The sequence below is a fragment of the Ranitomeya imitator genome, chromosome 4 (assembly GCF_032444005.1).
Source record: "Ranitomeya imitator isolate aRanImi1 chromosome 4, aRanImi1.pri, whole genome shotgun sequence".
Taxonomy (NCBI): domain Eukaryota; kingdom Metazoa; phylum Chordata; class Amphibia; order Anura; family Dendrobatidae; genus Ranitomeya; species Ranitomeya imitator.
The window spans coordinates 649,689,529-649,712,190 of NC_091285.1; the positions used below are offsets into that span (position 1 = coordinate 649,689,529).

The window sequence follows — 22,662 nt, forward strand, 5'->3', positions numbered from 1 at the left end:
AGAGTTAATTAGTTGATTCAGAAGATTAGGGTAATAGGTCGTTTAGAGAACCTTTTCTTGATATGCTAATTTATTGAGACAGGTTTTTTGGGTTATCAGGAGTTGTATGCCAAAATCATCAGTATTAAAACAATAAAAGACCTGACAAATTTCAGTTGGTGGATAATGAATCTATAATATATGAAAGTTTAATTGTAATCATTACATTATGGTAAATAATGAAATTTAACACTATATGCTAATTTTTTGAGAAGGACCTGTATATATATATATATATATATATATATATATATTTTTTATTGATATTTTGAAAAACATTTTTTTTTACTTTTGGCATGATTCAATAGTGGGGGATTAGAAGCTGCCATGACCCGACTGGCTCTGCTACGTACAGGCGATGATTAGATCGCCTGTATTTAGCAGGACTGCTGACTTGCTATGAGCGCCGACCACCGGGCGGAGCTCATAGCAATCTGGCAGTGACAACCATAGAAGTCTGCTGGAGACCTCTGGTTGTCATGTCAACCCATCGGTTGCCGGAAGCACGCGTTAAATGCCACTGTCAGAGTTTGACACTTGCATTTGACGGGTTAACAGCCGCTGATGGATCACGATTCCACCCGCGGCTGTTAGAGGCACATGTCAGCTGTTCAAAACAGGGGAGACACAACATGTGCTGTACTAAAACGGCACATGTCGTGAAGAGGTTAACCTTTCCTCTTGGCTAGACATAGCCAAGACGAAAGGCATGAGACTGCAAGCTTTGGAGAAAAAAAAATCAAGTTTTTGCCCTCTAAAATCTACTGTACATGTGGTCACTCCTTGATTGCAGTATAAATAGCAGTCTGTTGAAGCTCTGCCTTGAGTATTATGACAATATTTTTTAATTTTTATCTTGAGCTTTTAGAAATGGGCAAAATTGTAAGGATGAACCCACCGGTAAGTTACTATGTTCCATGTCATCTCACAGCTACTGTAAACTGCAAATTAGCCCACACAACTGAGAGTTTAGAAATTAGATTTACATTCCTTCATATATGCTGATAAATCAGATTCCAGTCTCTGAAGCAGTTACACTTATGTTAAGACAACATGAACATCTGTACAAATGGAAGCTTCAATTATGAGTTTCACATTGCCGCCTTCTCAATGTCGTCGGGTCAACTTCAGCTATTTTTTGGTATTTTGATTATTTATTTAATTACCATGTTTGGAAACTTGACAATTATTTTTCTTGTGTGTTTGGTACCAAAATTACACACCCCAATGTATTTCTTCTTGTGTAACCTTGCCATTGTAGATGTCACATCCACTTCTGCTTCTGTCCCAAAACTACTTTTTATCACCTGGACTCGGGATCACAGGATCTCTTTTAGTTGCTGTATGATTCAATTATATTTCTACATTTTATGTGCTGATGGCGATGTTTTCATGCTGACATCGATGGCCTATGATCGCTATGTGGCGATATGTAAGCCCTTACAATATTTCATAATAATGAGAAAGAACGTGTATATTGGAATGGCCACTGCCTGTTGGCTACTTGGTATTTTAAACTCTCTATTACATACTTTACTGACATCTGTCCTACAATTTTGTGATTCACATGTTATCAATAATTTCTACTGTGATCTAAATTCCCTAGTCGATCTTTCCACTACTGACACTCACAGCCGGAAAATCTTCATTTTCTTTGAACTTTATGTTATTATCATCGTTCAATTTCTTCTCACTCTTATCTCCTACATCTTTATCTTTTCTGCCATCTTGAAGATCCGTTCCTCAGCAGGACGTATGAAAGCTTTCTGCAGCTGCACATCCCATCTTATCACAGTTACATTATTCTATGGGCCAAGTACCTTCTTGTACATGAAATCTGACTCGGAAGATTCGAAGGACCAGGACGTGTTACTATCAATGCTCTACATGGTGGTGGTACCAATGTTAAATCCTCTAGTCTACAGTCTGAGAAATAAAGATGTTTTGGGGGCCATTGTAATATTAATTAATCAAAGAATGTTAAGGTTCTAGATACTTTTATAAAGTTTGACTATGCAGTTTTCTGCACCTTTTACCCAAGACCAAAAGCTTACCGGTATTTATTTATAATTGTATTAAAAAGGTCCTATCACCTCCAGGGACATATTATGAGATAAAAGGAGGTCAAAATACAAACGTTCCTCAAATAGTTATCATTAAGAAAAAGTAGAAAAAAATACTAATTTAGTAAAACAAAACTCTGACTCTTTAAGACAGGGATGATGAAGTCGGGCTCTCCACTGTCTAACTATCTTGACATCTTTTTGAGTTTTCAACAGTAAGAAGGTGAAAAGAGATGGCTCTGACCAATGGCATCATCTTCTGTATTAACGTAAATTCTTTAAAAGTATTCCAAGCAACATGCACTAGACAGTGCCATGGTGGGTACCAGGGTTTCTGAGATGTCTCCTGCTACTCTCTAATGCTTTTTATTTGATATACTTTAACTTTACTTTAATAAAGACAATTACTCCATTGCTAAGTGCAAACTGTTTTAAGTGCCTGCATGTTCCTGTTTTACTATTTACCGGATAGTCCTTATTCAATCCAACACTGTTGTGTTGGGTTAGCTTCGGACCCGTTTAATCAAAGCTGGTGGCAGCGATAGTGTGCTGACTTTTGGGGTTATGTTGTAGCGACTGCGGCATTGATAATTATTGTTCCTGCCTGAGTGGGAGTAGTTTACCGCGTCGCTGCAGCGTGCCCAATAGCCAGTACATAGCAGGCAGCCTGTCGGGCGACCAATTACCCAGGGTGCAGTACCTAATCTGACCTGAGAGTAAGGGGGGCGCCAGAAAGCTGCAAGTGTTAAGTGGAACTGTAAGCGGGATATACATAAATCCCTGCAGTTTGAGGTATATTGAAAAGCAGTGGGACACCTAAAATAAGCCCCTGCTGTAAACTAAGAGGTCAATAGCCTTGTGTGTGTTTCATCACATCGTGGAGTGGAGGGATAACTAAGATAAGCCCCCCTGCACATGTGATAGCCATCTGTTGGCCTAAAGTCACCTCGATCCGTGACGTAGGGGTGACGGTCACGGTGTGAATCGTGACAAATTGGTGACAGCGGTCAGGGGATTCCTGACAAATTGGTCCAAGTCCAAGCCTACAGCCTGCAGTGATCCTCAACCTACTGAACAGCCGCACAGCCAGCTCTTCCCTCTCCTAGTGTATCCTCACCCACCCCCTGCAGACTGTGAGCCCTCGCGGGCAGGGTCCTCCCTCCTTATGTACTCATGTGCCTTGTTATCTGCTCATGTTTAATGTATTTGTCTACATTTGCCCCGTATTCACATGTAAAGCGCCATGGAATAAATGGCGCTATAAAAATGTATAATAATAATAATAAATTCATGTATCCTTCTGAGACACTATTTTTATGAAACTTACTGTTTTTGTTGGGAGATACAACTCTACTGGAGGAGACTGTGTGTAAATATAGGAAAGATCTGTGCTGCAGTCTTACTTTTTTCTGGATGCTGTGATAAGTGAAGATGGACTCCTGTGTATTATGGAGAAGAAGGAGAGGGAGGGAAGAACCAGCTACAGATCTGTCAAGGTTTCAGCTAAATGGTATATTGTGCTCTCTGTGTGTATGGAGAAGCAGTTTTCTTCGCATAGTAGATAAACCATTTACATGAAGCTAATTCATCTTTTAGTATTAACTGTTTACAAGACATCATGTCCTCCTTTTACAGATTAGACCTTTAGAAGCAGCTGTATTTTCTCCTTTATCTTGGCTGTGTAACAAATGAGGACATTTTTATAAGATTTTCTATCACTAACAGCATTTGGAAATGAAATAAAGTCCTCCTGATAGTGGAACACAGGAAAACGTTTCCTTCAATTTACATTATGCTAATTTAAAGCAAATTGGGATGCATTGATGAATGATTTTACCATACTCGTATGTTACTTTTGGTGAAATTATCAGCACTTTTTCTTTCCAGAATAAGCTGGTAGTTTTTATTGGTACTACTTTGGGGTATATGAAATGTTTTGGTCACATTTATTTCATATTTTTTCAGAGAAAATGAGTGAAACAAAAACACTCATGGCTTTGCTTGTCATTTTTTTCTTTTATTTTGCAAGATAAACAGCTAAATGCTAAAGTAGTTATAGTGTGTATTTTTATGTACAAAGTGATGCCAATTATGATTGTGTACCTTCGCAGCAGGGCATTATTTTTTCTTTATTATTTATTGTTTGATGTGGGAATTTTGGAGTGTATTTTTTGTTATTAATTTTTATCAGTCTTTTAATTTTACAAAAATGTATCAGTCCCGAAGAGGATTTGAACAATATGATCTTTATATTGTTTAAATTAAACAGTGCAATACACATGTCGTCATGTGCATTTCATCTCCAGTATATCACTAAAGTGAGAACACCCCTCACATTTTTGTGAATATGACCTACAACTTTCATAACTAGGGTTGAACGAAACGGATCGTTCATTTTCAAAAGTCGCCGACTTTTGGCAAAGTCGGGTTTCATGAAACACGACCCGACCCCTGTGTGGGGTCGGCCATGCGGTACGCGACTTTCGCGCCAAAGTCGCGTTTCAATGAAGCGAAAAGCGCCATTTCTCAGCCAATGAAGGTGGGCAGCGTGATGACATAGGTCCTGGTCCCCACCATCTTAGAGAAGGGCATTGCAGTGATTGGCTTGCTGTCTGCGGCGTCACAGGGGCTATAAAGAGGCGTTCCCACCGACCGCCATGTTACTGCTGCTGATCTGAGCCTAGGGAGAGGTTGCTGCCGCTTCGTCAGAAGCAGGGATAGCGTTAGGCAGGGTCCATTAACCACCAAACCGCTTGTGCTGTAGCGATTTCCACTGTCCAACACCACCTTTTGTTTGCAGGGACAGTAGAAGGCTCCCTGATAGCTGCATTGCTGTGTGTACGCCGCTGTGCAAACCAACTGCTTTTTTCAAAGCACAAATCCTGTTGTTCCTTCCTTTCTGCACAGCTATCTTGTTTGTTTGTCCACACTTTTTATTTAATTTGTGCATCAGTCCACTCCTTATTGCTGCCTGCCATACCTGGCTGAGATTACTGCAGGGAGATAGTAATTGTAGGACAGTCCCTTTATTTTTTTTTTTCTCCCTAAAAAAATAAGTTGTGGGAGATTAAGATTGGCATTTCTGCTAGAGTGCCATGCCTGTGTGTGCCATCTCTTTCACATAGTGGGCCATAGAAAGCCTTTTTATTTTTCTGTTATTTTTTGTGGGGTTTATAAATTCTCCCTGAAAAAAACAAACAGTGGGAGATTAATATTGGCCTTTGGGCTTGTGTGCCAGTCCTGAGTGTGCCATCTCTCTCTCAAATAGTGGGCCATAGAAAGCCTTTTTTTTTTTATTGGGTTTCTAAATTCTCCCTGAAAAAAAAAAAAAATCAGTGGGAGATTAATATTGCCCTTTTTGCTTGTGTGCCACTCCTGACTCCAGGGTGTGCCATCTCTCTCTTGAATAGTGGGCCATAGAAAGCCTATTTTTTTTATTATTTGGTTTCTAAATTCTCCCTGAAAAAATCATTTTTTTTTATTTGGTTTCTAAATTCTTCCTGAAAAAATTATTTTTTTTTATTTTGTTTCTAAAGTCTCCCTGAAAAAATAAAAAAAAAAATCAGTGGGAGATTAATATTACCCTTTCTGCTTGTGTGCCACTCCTGACTCCTGGGTGTGCCATCTCTCTCTCTCAAATAGTGGGCCATAGAAGCGTATTTTTTTTTTATTGGGTTTCTAAACTCTCCCTGAAAAAATAAAAAAAAAATCAGTGGGAGATTAATATTACCCTTTCTGCTTGTGTGCCACTCCTGACTCCAGGGTGTGCCATCTCTCTCTCTCAAATAGTGGGCCATAGAAAGCCTATTTTTTTATTATTTGGTTTCTAAATTCTCCCTGAAAAAATCAATTTTTTATTTGGTTTCTAAATTCTTCCTGAAAATTTTTATTTTTTTTTTTTGTTTCTAAAGTCTCCCTGAAAAAATAAAAAAAAATCAGTGGGAGATTAATATTGCCCTTTCTGCTTGTGTGCCACTCCTGACTCCTGGGTGTGCCATCTCTCTCTCCCAAATAGTGGGCCATAGAAAGCCTATTTTTTTTTAATGGGTTTCTAAATTCTCCCTGAAAAAATAAAAAAAAAAATCAGTGGGAGATTAATATTGCCCTTTCTGTTTGTGTGCCACTCCTGACTCCTGGGTGTGCCATCTCTCTCTCTCAAATAGTGGGCCATAGAAAGCGTATTTTTTTTTTATTGGGTTTCTAAATTCTCCCTGAAAAAATAAACAAAAAATCAGTGGGAGATTAATATTACCCTTTCTGCTTGTGTGCCACTCCTGACTCCTGGGTGTGCCATTTCTCTCTCTCAAATAGTGGGCCATAGAAAGCCTATTTTTTTTTATTGGGTTTCTAAATTCTCCCTGAAAAAATAAAAAAAAAATCAGTGGGAGATTAATATTGCCCTTTCTGCTTGTGTGCCACTCCTGACTCCAGGGTGTGCCATCTCTCTCTCTCAAATAGTGGGCCATAGAAAGCCTTTTTTTTTTTTTTTTGGTTTCTAAATTCTCCCTGAAAAAATCATTTTTTAAAAATTTGATTTCTAAATTCTTCCTGAAAAAATCATTTTTTTAAATTTTGTTTCTAAAGTCTCCCTGAAAAAATAAAAAAAAATCAGTGGGAGATTAATATTGCCCTTTCTGCTTGTGTGCCACTCCTGACTCCTGGGTGTGCCATCTCTCTCTCTCAAATAGTGGGCCATAGAAAGCCTATTTTTTTTTTTTATTGGGTTTGTAAATTCTCCCTGAAAAAATAAAAAAAAATCAGTGGGAGATTAATATTGCCCTTTCTGCTTGTTTGCCACTCCTGACTCCAGGGTACGCCATCTCTCTCTCTCAAATAGTGGGCCATAGAAAGCCTTTTTTTTTTTATTTGGTTTCTAAATTATCCCTGAAAAAATCATTTTTTTTAATTTTGTTTCTATAGTCTCCCTGAAAAAATAAAAAAAAATCAGTGGGAGATTAATATTGCCCTTTCTGCTTGTGTGCCAGTCTTGACTCCTGGGTGTGCCATCTCTCTCTCTCAAATAGTGGGCCATAGAAAGCCTTTTTTTTATTGGGTTTCTAAATTCTCCCTGAAAAAATAAAAAAAAATCAGTGGGAGATTAATATTGCCCTTTCTGTTTGTGTGCCACTCCTGACTCCAGGGTGTGCAATCTCTCTCTCTCAAATAGTGGGCCATAGAAAGCCTATTTTTTTTTTAATTTTGTTTCTATAGTCTCCCTGAAAAAAAAAAAAAAAAATCAGTGGGAGATTAATATTGCCCTTTCTGCTTGTGTGCCAGTCTTGACTCCTGGGTGTGCCATCTCTCTCTCTCAAATAGTGGGCCATAGAAAGCCTATTTTTTTAGTGGGTTTCTAAATTCTCCCTGAAAAAATAAAAAAAAATCAGTGGGAGATTAATATTGCCCTTTCTGCTTGTGTGCCACTCCTGACTCCAGAGTGTGCCATCTCTCTCTCTCAAATAGTGGGCCATAGAAAGCCTTTTTTTTTTTAATTTGGTTTCTAAATTCTCCCTGAAAAAATCATTTTTTTTTTTTTGGTTTCTAAATTCTTCCTGAAAAAATCATTTTTTTTAATTTTGTTTCTATAGTCTCCCTGAAAAAATAAAAAAAAATCAGTCGGAGATTAAAATTGCCCTTTCTGCTTGTGTGCCACTCCTGACTCCTGGGTGTGCCATCTCTCTTTCTCAAATAGTGGGCCATAGAAAGCCAATTTTTTTTTTATTGGGTTTCTAAATTCTCCCTGAAAAAATTAAAAAAAAATCAGTGGGAGATTAATATTGCCCTTTCTGCTTGTGTGCCATTCCTGACTCCTGGGTGTGCCATCTCTCTCAAATAGTGGGCCATAGAAAGCCTATTTTTAATTTATTGGGTTTCTAAATTCTCCCTGAAAAAAAAAAAAATCAGTGGGAGATTAATATTGCCCTTTCTGCTTGTGTGCCACTCCTGACTCCTGGGTGTGCCTTCTCTCTCTCTCAAATAGTGGGCCATAGAAAGCCTATTTTTTTTTATTGGGTTTCTAAATTCTCCCTGAAAAAATAAAAAAAAAATCAGTGGGAGATTAATATTGCCCTTTCTGCTTGTGTGCCACTCCTGACTCCTGGGTGTGCCATCTCTCTCTCTCAAATAGTGGGCCATAGAAAGCCTATTTATTTTTTTATTTGGTTTCTAAATTCTCCCTGAAAAAAAAAAAAAAAGTGGGAGATCAATATTGACATTTCTGCTTGAGTGTCAGTCCTGCGTGTGTGGCATCTCTCTCATTTGGTGCCACCGAAAACAGAGTGTGTAACATTGTGCCTGATTTTCCTTGCGGTCTCACCCACCTGTAAAGGGATATCTAAATCATACTGAAGTTATAGCTCACCGTGTAAGTTGTGTGACAGCAACAAATACCGTTACTTTGGTTACGTTTTTAAAACAATGAGGAAGTCTGGTGGAAGAGGTCGTGGCCGTGGGCGTTCATTGTCAGCTGGTAATGATGGTAGTGGTAGTGAAGCATCAGGTGGTCGTGGTAAAAAAAATATTGCACCTAAGTCTGGAGCTGTGGAGCCAGATTCGTCGTCTGGCTACAGAAGGCCTCGAACGCTCCCTTTTCTGGGAGTAGGAAAACCGCTTTTAAAGCCGGAGCAGCAAGAGCAAGTTTTGGCTTACCTTGCAGACTCAGCCTCTAGCTCTTTTGCCTCCTCTTTTGAAACTGGTAAATGTAAAAGCAGCGCGTCGTTAGTGGATGTTCACGGTCAGGGACAAGTCGCTTCCTTGTCCTCTTCAGCAAAAACAACAACAGAGAAGGATGCAGCAGGCGACACAACGGGTTACTCCATGGAGCTCTTTACACATACCGTCCCTGGCTTAGAAAGTGAAGCAGTTAACAGGCCATGCCCATTACAAGTTGAATCTGACATGGAGTGCACTGATGCACAGCCACAGCCAGACTACTATGCTGGTCCTTTGACTCAGACCACAACATTGCCCTCGCAGGGTACTGATCCAGAATCAGACCCTGATGAGACTATGTTGCCCCGTCACGAACGCTCTACCACCAACTTACACGGTGACACAGATGAAGTTGCGCATGAGCTAGAAGAGGAGGTTATAGATGACCCAGTTGTTGACCCCGATTGGCAGCCATTGGGGGAACAGGGTGCAGGCGGCAGTAGTTCTGAAGCGGAGGAAGAGGGGCCGCAGCAGGCATCAACATCGCAACAGGTTCCATCTGCCGGGCCCGTAGATGGGACAAAACGCGTGGAAAAGCCAAAAACTGTTGGAGGACAGCGTGTCCATCCGGTTAAAGCTCAGTCTGCAATGCCTGAAAAGGAATCCGAGGCTCGACAGAGTGCAGTCTGGCATTTTTTTAAACAACATCCAATTGATCCGCACAAACTCATCTGTCAAAAATGTTCAACTACCTTAAGCAGAGGTCAGAATCTGAAAAGTCTCAATACAAGTTGCATGCATAGACATTTAACCACCATGCATTTGCAAGCCTGGACTAACTACCAATCGTCCCTTAAGGTTGTAGCACCCTCGGCCAATGAAGCTAGTCACCAACGCTACATCCCTGCCGTCACGGTAAGGCCACCATTTTCCGCACCACCTGCAGTATCTGTGCAGGTTTCTTTGCCAGGCCAAAGCAGTCAGGGTCAGGGAATCACCAGTTTCGTAGTAGGAAACACTGCATCTAGGGCACAGGCGGAAACAATACCGTCTCCAACCGTCTCTCAGTCTGCCATGTCCACCGGCACACCCGCTAGTTCCACGATCTCCAGCTCTCCAGTCCAGCTCACCCTACATGAGACTCTGGTTAGAAAAAGGAAGTACTTATCCTCGCATTTGCGTGCACAGGGTTTGAACGCCCACATAGCTAGACTAATCTCGTTAGAGATGATGCCCTACCGGTTAGTTGAAAGTGAAGCTTTCAAAGCCCTGATGGACTACGCTGTACCACGCTACGAGCTACCCAGTCGACACTTCTTTTCGAGAAAAGCCATCCCAGCCCTCCACCAGCATGTTAAAGAGCGCATCGTCCATGCACTCAGGCAATCTGTGAGTACAAAGGTGCACCTGACAACAGATGCATGGACCAGTAGGCATGGCCAGGGACGTTACGTGTCCATCACTGCACACTGGGTGAATGTGGTGGATGCAGTGTCCACAGGGGACAGCAATTTCGGGACAGTTCTGCATAGCCCACGGTCTAGGAAACAGTTGGCTGTAGGTGTTCGCACCCCCTCCTCCTCCTCCTCCTCTTCGTCCTTCTGCAGAAGCGAGAGCTCGTCCACAGATCGCAGTCGCCAAACCACTCCATCCGCAGCTGGCACTGTTGCACACCAGTTGTCCCATTACGGGGCAGCTACTGGCAAGCGTCAGCAGGCTGTATTGGCTATGAAGTGTTTGGGCGACAACAGACACACCGCGGAAGTTCTGTCCGAGTTCTTGCAGACAGAAACGCAGTCGTGGCTGGGCACAGTAGATCTTGAGGCAGGCAAGGTAGTGAGTGATAATGGAAGGAATTTCATGGCTGCCATCTCCCTTTCCCAACTGAAACACATTCCTTGCCTGGCTCACACCTTAAACCTGGTGGTGCAGTGCTTCCTGAAAAGTTATCCGGGGTTATCCGGCCTGCTCCTCAAAGTGCGCGGACTTTGCTCACATATCCGCCGTTCACCCGTACACTCCAGCCGTATGCAGACCTATCAGCGGTCTTTGAACCCTCCCCAGCATCGCCTAATCATAGACGTTGCAACAAGGTGGAATTCAACACTGCACATGCTTCAGAGACTGTGCGAACAGAGGCGGGCTGTTATGTTTTTGTGGGAGGATACACATACACGGGCAGGCAGTAGGATGGCAGACATGGAGTTGTCAGGTGTGCAGTGGTCAAAGATACAAGACATGTGTCAAGTCCTTCAGTGTTTTGAGGAATGCACACGGCTGGTTAGTGCAGACAACGCCATAATAAGCATGAGCACCCCCCTAATGCGTCTGCTGATGCAAAGTTTGACGCACATAAAGGAGCAGGCATCTGCAGCCGAGGAAGAGGAAAGCCTTGATGACTGTCAGCCATTGTCTGGTCAGGGCAGTGTACAGGATGAGGTAGCGGGCGAACAGGAGGAGGAGGACAAGGAGGATGATGGAGATGAGTATTTTTTTAATGAGGAAGCTTCTCCGGGGCCACTGGAAATTGGTGGTGTGGCAAGGCCGGGTTCTGGTTTTTTGAGGGACACAAGTGACGTAGATGTGCCTGAAACTGCCCCTCAACCAAGCACAACCGCAGATTTGACAACTGGAACTTTGGCACACATGGCGGATTATGCCTTACGTATCCTCAAAAGGGACACAAGCATTACTAAAATGATGAACGATGACGATTACTGGTTGGCCTGCCTCCTTGATCCTCGCTATAAAGGCAAATTGCAAAATATTTTGCCACATGACAACTTGGAACTCATATTAGCAACCAAACAATCAACTCTTGACCGTTTGCTTCAGGCATTCCCAGCACACAGCGCCCGTGATCGTTCTCACACGAGCAGCAGGGGGCAGCAGACCAGAAGTGTTAGAGGTGCAGAAATCCGAAGTGGCGTTGGACAGAGGGGTTTTCTGACCAGGTTGTGGAGTGATTTTGCTATGACCGCAGACAGGACAGATACTGCTGCATCAATTCAAAGTGACAGGAGACAACATTTGTCCAGTATGGTTACTAACTATTTTTCATCCCTTATCAATGTTCTACCTCAACCGTCATTCCCATTTGATTACTGGGCATCCAAATTAGACACCTGGCCAGAATTGGCAGAATATGCATTGCAGGAGCTTGCTTGCCCGGCAGCTAGTGTCCTATCAGAAAGAGTATTCAGTGCTGCAGGTTCAATATTAACCGAAAAAAGGACTCGTCTGGCCACCCAAAATGTTGATGATCTAACCTTCATTAAAATGAACCACAACTGGATTTCGAATTCTTTTGCCCCACCTTGCCCGGCCGACACCTAGCTTTCCTATGAAAAGGTATTGCCTGTGGACTACTCTGAATGACTTTACCAATCTCGTAATTTGCAGCAGCTGATTGTCCAGCATACGACATGTTTACATCTCCCTAAATGGCCAAACTCCCCACACGGGGCCGTGGTATCGCCATTTGGCGCAAGCACCAGTGAGAGTGCTGTTTGTCTGAAGAGGTGGGTGTGCCCGCTTTTGGTCTACGGCACTGCCACTGGGTCCCTCATAGTACAATAAAGTGTCTCTGGCGGTGGTGGTGCGCACACAACGTCAGACACACTGTTGTAACATGAGGGGCCCTGGGCCTGTACCGCCGGCCACAAGAGAGTTCCCCCACCCCCAGCTCAAACATTGCTCCACCACTTGCACAATTATCTCTCACAGTTCAACCTATGTTTAGTCTATGCGCTGACATCCGTAAATTCCTGCCACTGACAATACCATTGTGTTGACATGTATGATGATACTTAACATAGTCAGGGGCAGTGTCCTATATTTACCCAAGTAAATACTTAGTGCCAAATTACTAGGTCTGAAACTACGCAGAGGAGCCCACCCCTGTACCTAATGATTGCACCCTTTTGGTTTTTCTTTTTGTTGTAATGCGAGACATTAACATGTATTTATTTTTTGGGACTACTAACTGGCAGACACTCATTACAATCGGCCGCCGCTGACAACACCAATGGTGCCCACTGCCTGTGTACCCCTGCAAGAGAATTCAAAGTGCCTAGAGCCCAATTTTATTATGTTAGGCCTTCGAAGCCTGTCTGCGGTCCCTCCTTCCACTAGGCCTCCACTGACCTGTCTACTGCTGCCCGTGTTCCCATGGAACCAATGTTAAAGTGCCTACAGCCCTAATTTATTATGTTAGGCCTTCGAAGCCTGTCTGCGGTCCATCCTTCCACTAGGCCTCCACTGACCTGTCTACTGCTGCCCGTGTTCCCCTGGAACCAAATTTAAAGTGCCTACAGCCTAATTTTATTATGTTAGGCTTTCGAAGCCTGTCTGCGGTCCCTCCTTCCACTAGGCCTCCACTGACCTGTCTACTGATGCCCGTGTACCCCTGGAACCAATTCTAAAGTGCCTACAGCCTTATTTTATTATGTTAGGCCTTCGAAGCCTGTCTGCGGTCCCTCCTTCCACTAGGCCTCCACTGACCTGTCTACTGATGCCCGTGTACCCCTGGAACCAATTCTAAAGTGCCTACAGCCATATTTTATTATGTTAGGCCTTCGAAGCCTGTCTGCGGTCCCTCCTTCCAATAGTTCTCCACTGAGCAGACCAATGCTGGCCGTGTACCCCTGGAATGCAGCTGAAAGTGCATGGAGTCTCCTTTTTCTCTTTGTTTTATATTTAGAAAGCCCAGATGAACTATGCTGTACCACGGTTCAAGCTACCCAGTTGACATTTCTTTTGTGAGAAAAGCCATCCCAGCCCTCCACCGGCATGAAAAAGTCTGCATTGTCATAGCACTCAGGCAATCAAACAGTAGAAAGGTGCACCTGACAAGAGACGCATGGACCAGTAGGCATGTCCACAAAAAGTTACGTGTCCATTAAGGCGCACTGGGTTAATGTGTTGGATGCATGGTCCACAGGGGAGAGCATACAAAGTCTGTCTGCAGTCCCTAATTCAAATTGTCCTCCGCTGACCACACCACTGCTGCACGTGTACCCCTGGAACCAATTTTAAAGTGCCTACAACCTAATTTTGTTATGTTAGGCCTACTAGGCCTGTCTGCGGTCCCTCCTTCCAATACTCGTCCACTGACCACACCACTGCTGCCCGTGGACCACTGGAACCTATTTTTAATTGCATAGAGCATCCTTTTTTTAATAGTAGGCATAGTAGGCGTAAGTCTGTCTGCGGTCCACTATTGAAATTGTCCTCCACTGACCAGAGCAATGCTGCCTGTGTACCCCTGTAACCTTTTTTAAACTGCAGTGAGCCACATTTTTGGTTTAAGGCCTACTACCTGTGTCTGTCTGCACCACTCAATACAGCTGTCCTCCTTTGAAAAAAGCAGAGCGTCAATAGCCTTGTTTTCAGCCTCTAGGAATTTGAAAACTGCATTGGGGCTACTACTTTGGTAGGGCCTACTAACTGTGTCTGCCGCTCCAAGGTGTGCCCCAGGTTTCCTCTCCATTGCTTCGATCTTCTGACTCTCGTTTAGTAGTTGTTGAAAACTACACTGCATTAGGCCAACAAATTGGGTATGGGGTGTAGAGACGGTGTGTTCCACTCCAAGGTGTTCCCCAGGTTTCCTCTCCATTGCTTGGGTCTTCCGACTCTCGTTTAGTAGTTGTTGAAAACTACACTGCATTAGGCCTACAAATTGGGTATGGGGTGTAGAGACGGTATGTTCCACTCCAAAGTGTTCCCCAGGTTTCCTCTCCATTGCTTCGGTCTTCCGACTCTCGTTTAGTAGTTGTTGAAAACTACACTGCATTAGGCCTACAAATTGGGTATGGGGTGTAGAGAGACGATGTGTTACACTCCAAGGTGTTCCCCAGGTTTCCTCTCCATTGCTTGGGTCTTCCGACTCTCATTTAGTAGTTGTTGAAAACTACACTGCATTAGGCCTACAAATTGGGTATATGGGGTGTAGAGACGGTAGGCTCCACTCCAAGGTGTTCCCCAGGTTTCCTCTCCATTGCTTGGGTCTTCCGACTCTCGTTTAGTAGTTGTTGAAAACAACACTGTATTCGGCCTACAAGTTGGGTCTGGGGTGTAGAGACGGTGTCTCCCACTCCAAGGTGTTCCCCAGGTTTCCTCTCCATTGCTTCGATCTTCCGACTCTCGTTTAGTAGTTGTTGAAAACTACACTGCATGAGGCCTACAAATTGGGTATATGGGGTGTAGAGACGGTATGTTCCACTCCAAGGTGTTCCCCAGGTTTCCTCTCCATTGCTTGGGTCTTCCGACTCTCGTTTAGTAGTTGTTGAAAACTACACTGCATTAGGCCTACAAATTGGGTATGGGGTGTAGAGAGATGGTGTGTTACACTCCAAGGTGTTCCCCAGGTTTCCTCTCCATTGCTTGGGTCTTCCGACTCTCGTTTAGTAGTTGTTGAAAACTACACTGCATTAGGCCTACAAATTGGGTATGGGGTGTAGAGACGGTGTGTTCCACTCCAAGGTGTTCCCCAGGTTTCCTCTCCATTGCTTGCGTCTTCCGACTCTCGTTTAGTAGTTGTTGAAAACTACACTGCATTAGGCCTACAAATTGGGTATGGGGTGTAGAGAGACGATGTGTTACACTCCAAGGTGTTCCCCAGGTTTCCTCTCCATTGCTTGGGTCTTCCGACTCTCGTTTAGTAGTTGTTGAAAACTACACTGCATTAGGCCTACAAATTGGGTACATGGGGTGTAGAGACGGTATGTTCCACTCCAAGGTGTTCCCCAGGTTTCCTTTCCATTGCTTGGGTCTTCCGACTCTCGTTTAGTAGTTGTTGAAAACCACACTGCATTCAGCCTACAAGTTGGGTCTGGGGTAGAGACGGTGTCTTCCACTCCAAGGTGTTCCCCAGGTTTCCTCTCCATTGCTTCGATCTTCCGACTCTCGTTTAGTAGTTGTTGAAAACTACACTGCATTAGGCCTACAAATTGGGTATGGGGTGTAGAGAGACGGTGTGTTACACTCCAAGGTGTTCCCCAGTTTTCCTCTCCATTGCTTGGGTCTTCCGACTCTCGTTTAGTAGTTGTTGAAAACTACACTGCATTAGGCCTACAAATTGGGTATATGGGGTGTAGAGACGATGTGTTACACTCCAAGGTGTTCCCCAGGTTTCCTCTCCATTGCTTGCGTCTTCCGACTCTCGTTTAGTAGTTGTTGAAAACTACACTGCATTAGGCCTACAAATTTTGTATATGGGGTGTAGAGACGGTATGTTCCACTCCAAGGTGTTCCCCAGGTTTCCTCTCCATTGCTTGGGTCTTCCGACTCTCGTTTAGTAGTTGTTGAAAACTACACTGCATTAGGCCTACAAATTGGGTATGGGGTGTAGAGACGGTGTGTTCCACTCCAAGGTGTTCCCCAGGTTTCCTCTCCATTGCTTCGGTCTTCCGACTCTTGTTTGTTTAGTAGTTGTTGAAAACTACACTGCATTAGGCCTACAAATTGGGTATGGGGTGTAGAGAGACGGTGTGTTACACTCCAAGGTGTTCCCCAGGTTTCCTCTCCATTGCTTGGGTCTTCCGACTCTTGTTTAGTAGTTGTTGAAAACAACACTGCATTCGGCCTACAAGTTGGGTCTGGGGTAGAGACGGTGTCTTCCACTCCAAGCTGTTCCCCAGGTTTCCTCTCCATTGCTTCGATCTTCCGACTCTCGTTTAGTAGTTGTTGAAAACTACACTGCATTAGGCCTACAAATTGGGTATGGGGTGTAGAGAGACAGTGTGTTACACTCCAAGGTGTTCCCCAGGTTTCCTCTCCATTGCTTGGGTCTTCCGACTCTCGTTTAGTAGTTGTTGAAAACTACACTGCATTAGGCCTACAAATTGGGTATGGGGTGTAGAGAGACGATGTGTTACACTCCAAGGTGTTCCCCAGGTTTCCTCTTCATTGCTTGGGTCTTCCGACTCTCGTTTAGTAGTTGTTGAAAACTACACTGCATTAGGCCTACAAATTGGGTATATGGGGTGTAGAGACGATGTGTTACACTCCAAGGTGTTCCCCAGGTTTCCTCTCCATTGCTTGCGTCTTCCGACTCTCGTTTAGTAGTTGTTGAAAACTACACTGCATTAGGCCTACAAATTGGGTATATGGGGTGTAGAGACGGTATGTTCCACTCCAAGGTGTTCCCCAGGTTTCCTCTCCATTGCTTGGGTCTTCCGACTCTCGTTTAGTAGTTGTTGAAAACTACACTGCATTAGGCCTACAAATTGGGTATGGGGTGTAGAGACGGTGTGTTCCACTCCATGGTGTTCCCCAGGTTTCCTCTCCATTGCTTCGGTCTTCCGACTCTTGTTTAGTAGTTGTTGAAAACTACACTGCATTAGGCCTACAAATTGGGTATGGGGTGTAGAGAGACGGTGTGTTACACTCCAAGGTGTTCCCCAGGTTTTGTCCACATTGCTTCGATCTTCCGACTCTCGATTAGTAGTTGTTGAAAACTACACTGCATTAGGCCTACAAATTGGGTATGGGGTGTAGAGACGATGTGTTACACTCCAAGGTGTTCCCCAGGTTTCCTCTCCATTGCTTGCGTCTTCCGACTCTCGTTTAGTAGTTGTTGAAAACTACACTGCATTAGGCCTACAAATTGGGTATATGGGGTGTATAGACGGTATGTTCCACTCCAAGGTGTTCCCCAGGTTTCCTCTCCATTGCTTGGGTCTTCCGACTCTCGTTTAGTAGTTGTTGAAAACTACACTGCAGTAGGCCTACAAATTGGGTATGGGGTGTAGAGACGGTGTGTTCCACTCCATGGTGTTCCCCAGGTTTCCTCACCATTGCTTCGGTCTTCCGACTCTTGTTTAGTAGTTGTTGAAAACTACACTGCATTAGGCCTACAAATTGGGTATGGGGTGTAGAGAGACGGTGTGTTACACTCCAAGGTGTTCCCCAGGTTTCGTCCACATTGCTTCGATCTTCCGACTCTCGATTAGTAGTTGTTGAAAACTACACTGCATTAGGCCTACAAATTGGGTATGGGGTGTAGAGAGACAATGTGTTACACTCCAAGGTGTTCCCCAGGTTTCCTCTCCATTGATTGGGTCTTCCGACTCTCGTTTAGTACTTGTTGAAAACTACACTGCATTAGGCCTACAAATTGGGTATATGGGGTGTAGAGACGGTATGTTCCACTCCAAGGTGTTCCCCAGGTTTCCTCTCCATTGCTTGGGTCTTCCGACTCTCGTTTAGTAGTTGTTGAAAACAACACTGCATTCGGCCTACAAGTTGGGTCTGGGGTGTAGAGACGGTGTCTTCCACTCCAAGGTGTTCCCCAGGTTTCCTCTCCATTGCTTCGATCTTCCGACTCTCGTTTAGTAGTTGTTGAAAACTACACTGCATTAGGCCTACAAATTGGGTATGGGGTGTAGAGAGACGGTGTGTTCCACTCCAAGGTGTTCCCCAGGTTTCCTCTCCATTGCTTGGGTCTTCCGACTCTCGTTTAGTAGTTGTTGAAAACAACACTGCATTCGGCCTACAAGTTGGGTCTGGGGTGTAGAGACGGTGTCTTCCACTCCAAGGTGTTCCCCAGGTTTCCTCTCCATTGCTTCGATCTTCCGACTCTCGTTTAGTAGTTGTTGAAAACTACACTGCATTAGGCCTACAAATTGGGTATGGGGTGTAGAGAGACGATGTGTTACACTCCAAGGTGTTCCCCAGGTTTCCTCTTCATTGCTTGGGTCTTCCGACTCTCGTTTAGTAGTTGTTGAAAACTACACTGCATTAGGCCTACAAATTGGGTATATGGGGTGTAGAGACGATGTGTTACACTCCAAGGTGTTCCCCAGGTTTCCTCTCCATTGCTTGCGTCTTCCGACTCTCGTTTAGTAGTTGTTGAAAACTACACTGCATTAGGCCTACAAATTGGGTATATGGGGTGTAGAGACGGTATGTTCCACTCCAAGGTGTTCCCCAGGTTTCCTCTCCATTGCTTGGGTCTTCCGACTCTCGTTTAGTAGTTGTTGAAAACTACACTGCATTAGGCCTACAAATTGGGTATGGGGTGTAGAGACGGTGTGTTCCACTCCATGGTGTTCCCCAGGTTTCCTCTCCATTGCTTCGGTCTTCCGACTCTTGTTTAGTAGTTGTTGAAAACTACACTGCATTAGGCCTACAAATTGGGTATGGGGTGTAGAGAGACGGTGTGTTACACTCGAAGGTGTTCCCCAGGTTTCGTCCACATTGCTTCGATCTTCCGACTCTCGATTAGTAGTTGTTGAAAACTACACTGCATTAGGCCTACAAATTGGGTATGGGGTGTAGAGACGATGTGTTACACTCCAAGGTGTTCCCCAGGTTTCCTCTCCATTGCTTGCGTCTTCCGACTCTCGTTTAGTAGTTGTTGAAAACTACACTGCATTAGGCCTACAAATTGGGTATGGGGTGTAGAGAGACGATGTGTTACACTCCAAGGTGTTCCCCAGGTTTCCTCTTCATTGCTTGGGTCTTCCGACTCTCGTTTAGTAGTTGTTGAAAACTACACTGCATTAGGCCTACAAATTGGGTATATGGGGTGTAGAGACGATGTGTTACACTCCAAGGTGTTCCCCAGGTTTCCTCTCCATTGCTTGCGTCTTCCGACTCTCGTTTAGTAGTTGTTGAAAACTACACTGCATTAGGCCTACAAATTGGGTATATGGGGTGTAGAGACGGTATGTTCCACTCCAAGGTGTTCCCCAGGTTTCCTCTCCATTGCTTGGGTCTTCCGACTCTCGTTTAGTAGTTGTTGAAAACTACACTGCATTAGGCCTACAAATTGGGTATGGGGTGTAGAGACGGTGTGTTCCACTCCATGGTGTTCCCCAGGTTTCCTCTCCATTGCTTCGGTCTTCCGACTCTTGTTTAGTAGTTGTTGAAAACTACACTGCATTAGGCCTACAAATTGGGTATGGGGTGTAGAGAGACGGTGTGTTACACTCCAAGGTGTTCCCCAGGTTTCGTCCACATTGCTTCGATCTTCCGACTCTCGATTAGTAGTTGTTGAAAACTACACTGCATTAGGCCTACAAATTGGGTATGGGGTGTAGAGACGATGTGTTACACTCCAAGGTGTTCCCCAGGTTTCCTCTCCATTGCTTGCGTCTTCCGACTCTCGTTTAGTAGTTGTTGAAAACTACACTGCATTAGGCCTACAAATTGGGTATGGGGTGTAGAGAGACGGTGTGTTCCACTCCAAGGTGTTCCCCAGGTTTCCTCTCCATTGCTTGGGTCTTCCGACTCTCGTTTAGTAGTTGTTGAAAACAACACTGCATTCGGCCTACAAGTTGGGTCTGGGGTGTAGAGACGGTGTCTTCCACTCCAAGGTGTTCCCCAGGTTTCCTCTCCATTGCTTCGATCTTCCGACTCTCGTTTAGTAGTTGTTGAAAACTACACTGCATTAGGCCTACAAATTGGGTATGGGGTGTAGAGAGACGGTGTGTTCCACTCCAAGGTGTTCCCCAGGTTTCCTCTCCATTGCTTGGGTCTTCCGACTCTCGTTTAGTAGTTGTTGAAAACAACACTGCATTCGGCCTACAAGTTGTGTCTGGGGTGTAGAGATAGTGTGTTCCACTCCAAGGTGTTCCCTAGGTTTCCTCTCCATTGCTTCGATCTTCCGACTCTCGTTTAGTAGTTGTTGAAAACTACACTGCATTAGGCCTACAAATTGGGTATATGGGGTGTAGAGACGGTATGTTCCACTCCAAGGTGTTCCCCAGGTTTCCTCTCCATTGCTTCGATCTTCTGGCTCTCGTTTAGTCGTTGTTGAAAACAACACTGCATTAGGCCTACTAGTTGGGTTGGGGCCTTCTATCTGTGTCTGCCGCTCCTTGCTGTTCTCCTCCAGTGAACAAAGCTGTGCCGCCGGTTTACTACTGTTGCTAATTTTGAACTGCATTTAGAATACTTACTGATTTGGGCCTACTCTCTGTGTCAGCCTCTCATTCCAGTTGTCCTCCACTGAACAAAACAATGCCCCCTGGTTAGTCCTGTTACCAATTTTGAACTGCATTTAGCCCACTTTATTCTTTGGGGCCATATCTGTTTCCCCCTCATCCTGCCCATTACCCAGCCAGTGATAGATGAGTCTGCTGGTACACTGACCCATAATGCAACATTCCCCGTGCACACTACACTGCAAGATTGTGACCCTGCTGAAAGTCAGGTCCCCCTGCCCGCATACCATACCACCTTACACGGGGACAAAGAGGAAGCTGCAGATGAAGGTGCAGGTTCCTTCATCAGGTGGGGGGAGGAATACTCGTTGCTGGCGACGTCACTGGCACAGGGCCCCTCATAGTACGTAAAAGTGTTGCTGCCGGTGGGAGGCGCCCCCGCCGTGCAAACACACCGCTGTACTTTGAGGGGCCCTGTGCCAGTGCGAATGCCAATGAGTGGGCCCCCCCTGCTTGCTCAGGATCACAGCACTTGCAAAGTTGAAATACTTACCTCTCCCTGCTCCACTGCCGTGACGTGGTCCAGATTTACTGGGCACACTAATTACTTGAACCAGCCCTACCCCCCACAACTTTAGCCAAATTATCCCCAATTTCAAATGCCTTCCAATTATTATAAGCTAAATTACGATTGACAATCTTCTCTAACAAGAATGGATGTTTTTGCCGTTAAAATGGGCAGTGTAGGTGTTTTCCTAGCCTCCACTCACTGCCGACTATGCTCCCCCATTGACTTGCATTGGGTTTCGTGTTTCGGTCGATCCCCGACTTTTCGCGATAATCGGCCGATTCCACTCAACTCGACTTTTGAGATAGTCGGGTTTCGCGAAACACGGCTCGACTCTAAAAAGGTCAAGGTCCCTCAACTCTATTCATAACATTTTACTCAAATTCAATTCAGATTGAATTAGTTGTTATCTCTATTTGCAATGGTAGTCTGAGACCTCAGGATTTGCCAAGAATAGAAGAAGCCTGTTAGATCCTATCTATCAGCATTATGCTCAAAGGTACAGTATATCACAAAACTGAGTACATCCTTTACATTTTTGAACATATTTTATATCTTTTCATAGTAACATAGTTAGTAAGGCCGAAAAAAGACATTTGTCCATCCAGTTCAGCCTATATTCCATCATAATAAATCCCCAGATCTACATCCTTCTACAGAACCTAATAATTGTATGATACAATATTGTTCTGCTCCAGGAAGACATCCAGGCCTCTCTTGAACCCCTCGACTGAGTTCGCCATCACCCCCTCCTCAGGCAAGCAATTCCAGATTCTCACTGCCCTAACAGTAAAGAATCCTCTTCTATGTTGGTGGAAAAACCTTCTCTCCTCCAGACGCAAAGAATGCCCCCTTGTGCCCGTCACCTTCCTTGGTATAAACAGATCCTCAGCGAGATATTTGTATTGTCCCCTTATATACTTATACATGGTTATTATTATTTATTATTATTATTATTATTTATTTATATAGCACCATTGATTCCATGGTGCTGTACATGAGAAGGGGTTACATACAAGTTACAAATATCACATACAGTAAACAAACTAACAATGACGGACTGATACAGAGGGGCGAGGACCCTGCCCTTGCGGGCTTACATTCTACAGGATTATGGGGAAGGAGACAGTAGGTTGAGGGTTGCAGGAGCTCCGGTGTTGGTGAGGCGGTAGCTCCGGTGTTGGTGAGGCGGTAGCTCCGGTGTTGGTGAGGCGGTAGCTTCGTTGGTGATGAGGCAGCAGCGGTGTCAGTGCAGGCTGTAGGCTTTCCTGAAGAGATGAGTTTTCAGGTTCCGTCTGAAGGATCCGACTGTGGTTGATAGTCGGACGTGTTGGGGCAGAGAGTTCCAGAGGATGGGGGATATTCGGGAGAAGTCTTGGAGGCGATTGGATGAAGAGCGAATAAGTGTGGAGGAGAGAAGGAGGTCTTGGGAGGACCGGAGGTCACGTGAGGG

At 44.5% G+C, this 22,662-nt stretch overlaps 1 protein-coding gene across 1 annotated transcript; it reads left to right on the top strand.

The window, feature by feature from the left end:
- The first annotated feature begins 1,092 nt into the window (after nt 1–1,092).
- On the top strand, nt 1,093–2,031 carry LOC138674649 (olfactory receptor 8D1-like). The gene has a single exon (XM_069762466.1). It carries the CDS (start codon nt 1,093–1,095, stop codon nt 2,029–2,031), a length of 939 nt encoding a protein of 312 aa, XP_069618567.1.
- Nucleotides 2,032–22,662: the final 20,631 nt, after the last annotated feature.

Excerpts from the sequence above, each read along its gene's own strand:
- LOC138674649 (XM_069762466.1), top strand. The coding sequence starts at position 1,093 with ATGAACATCTGTACAAATGGAAGCTTCAATTATGAGTTTCACATTGCC.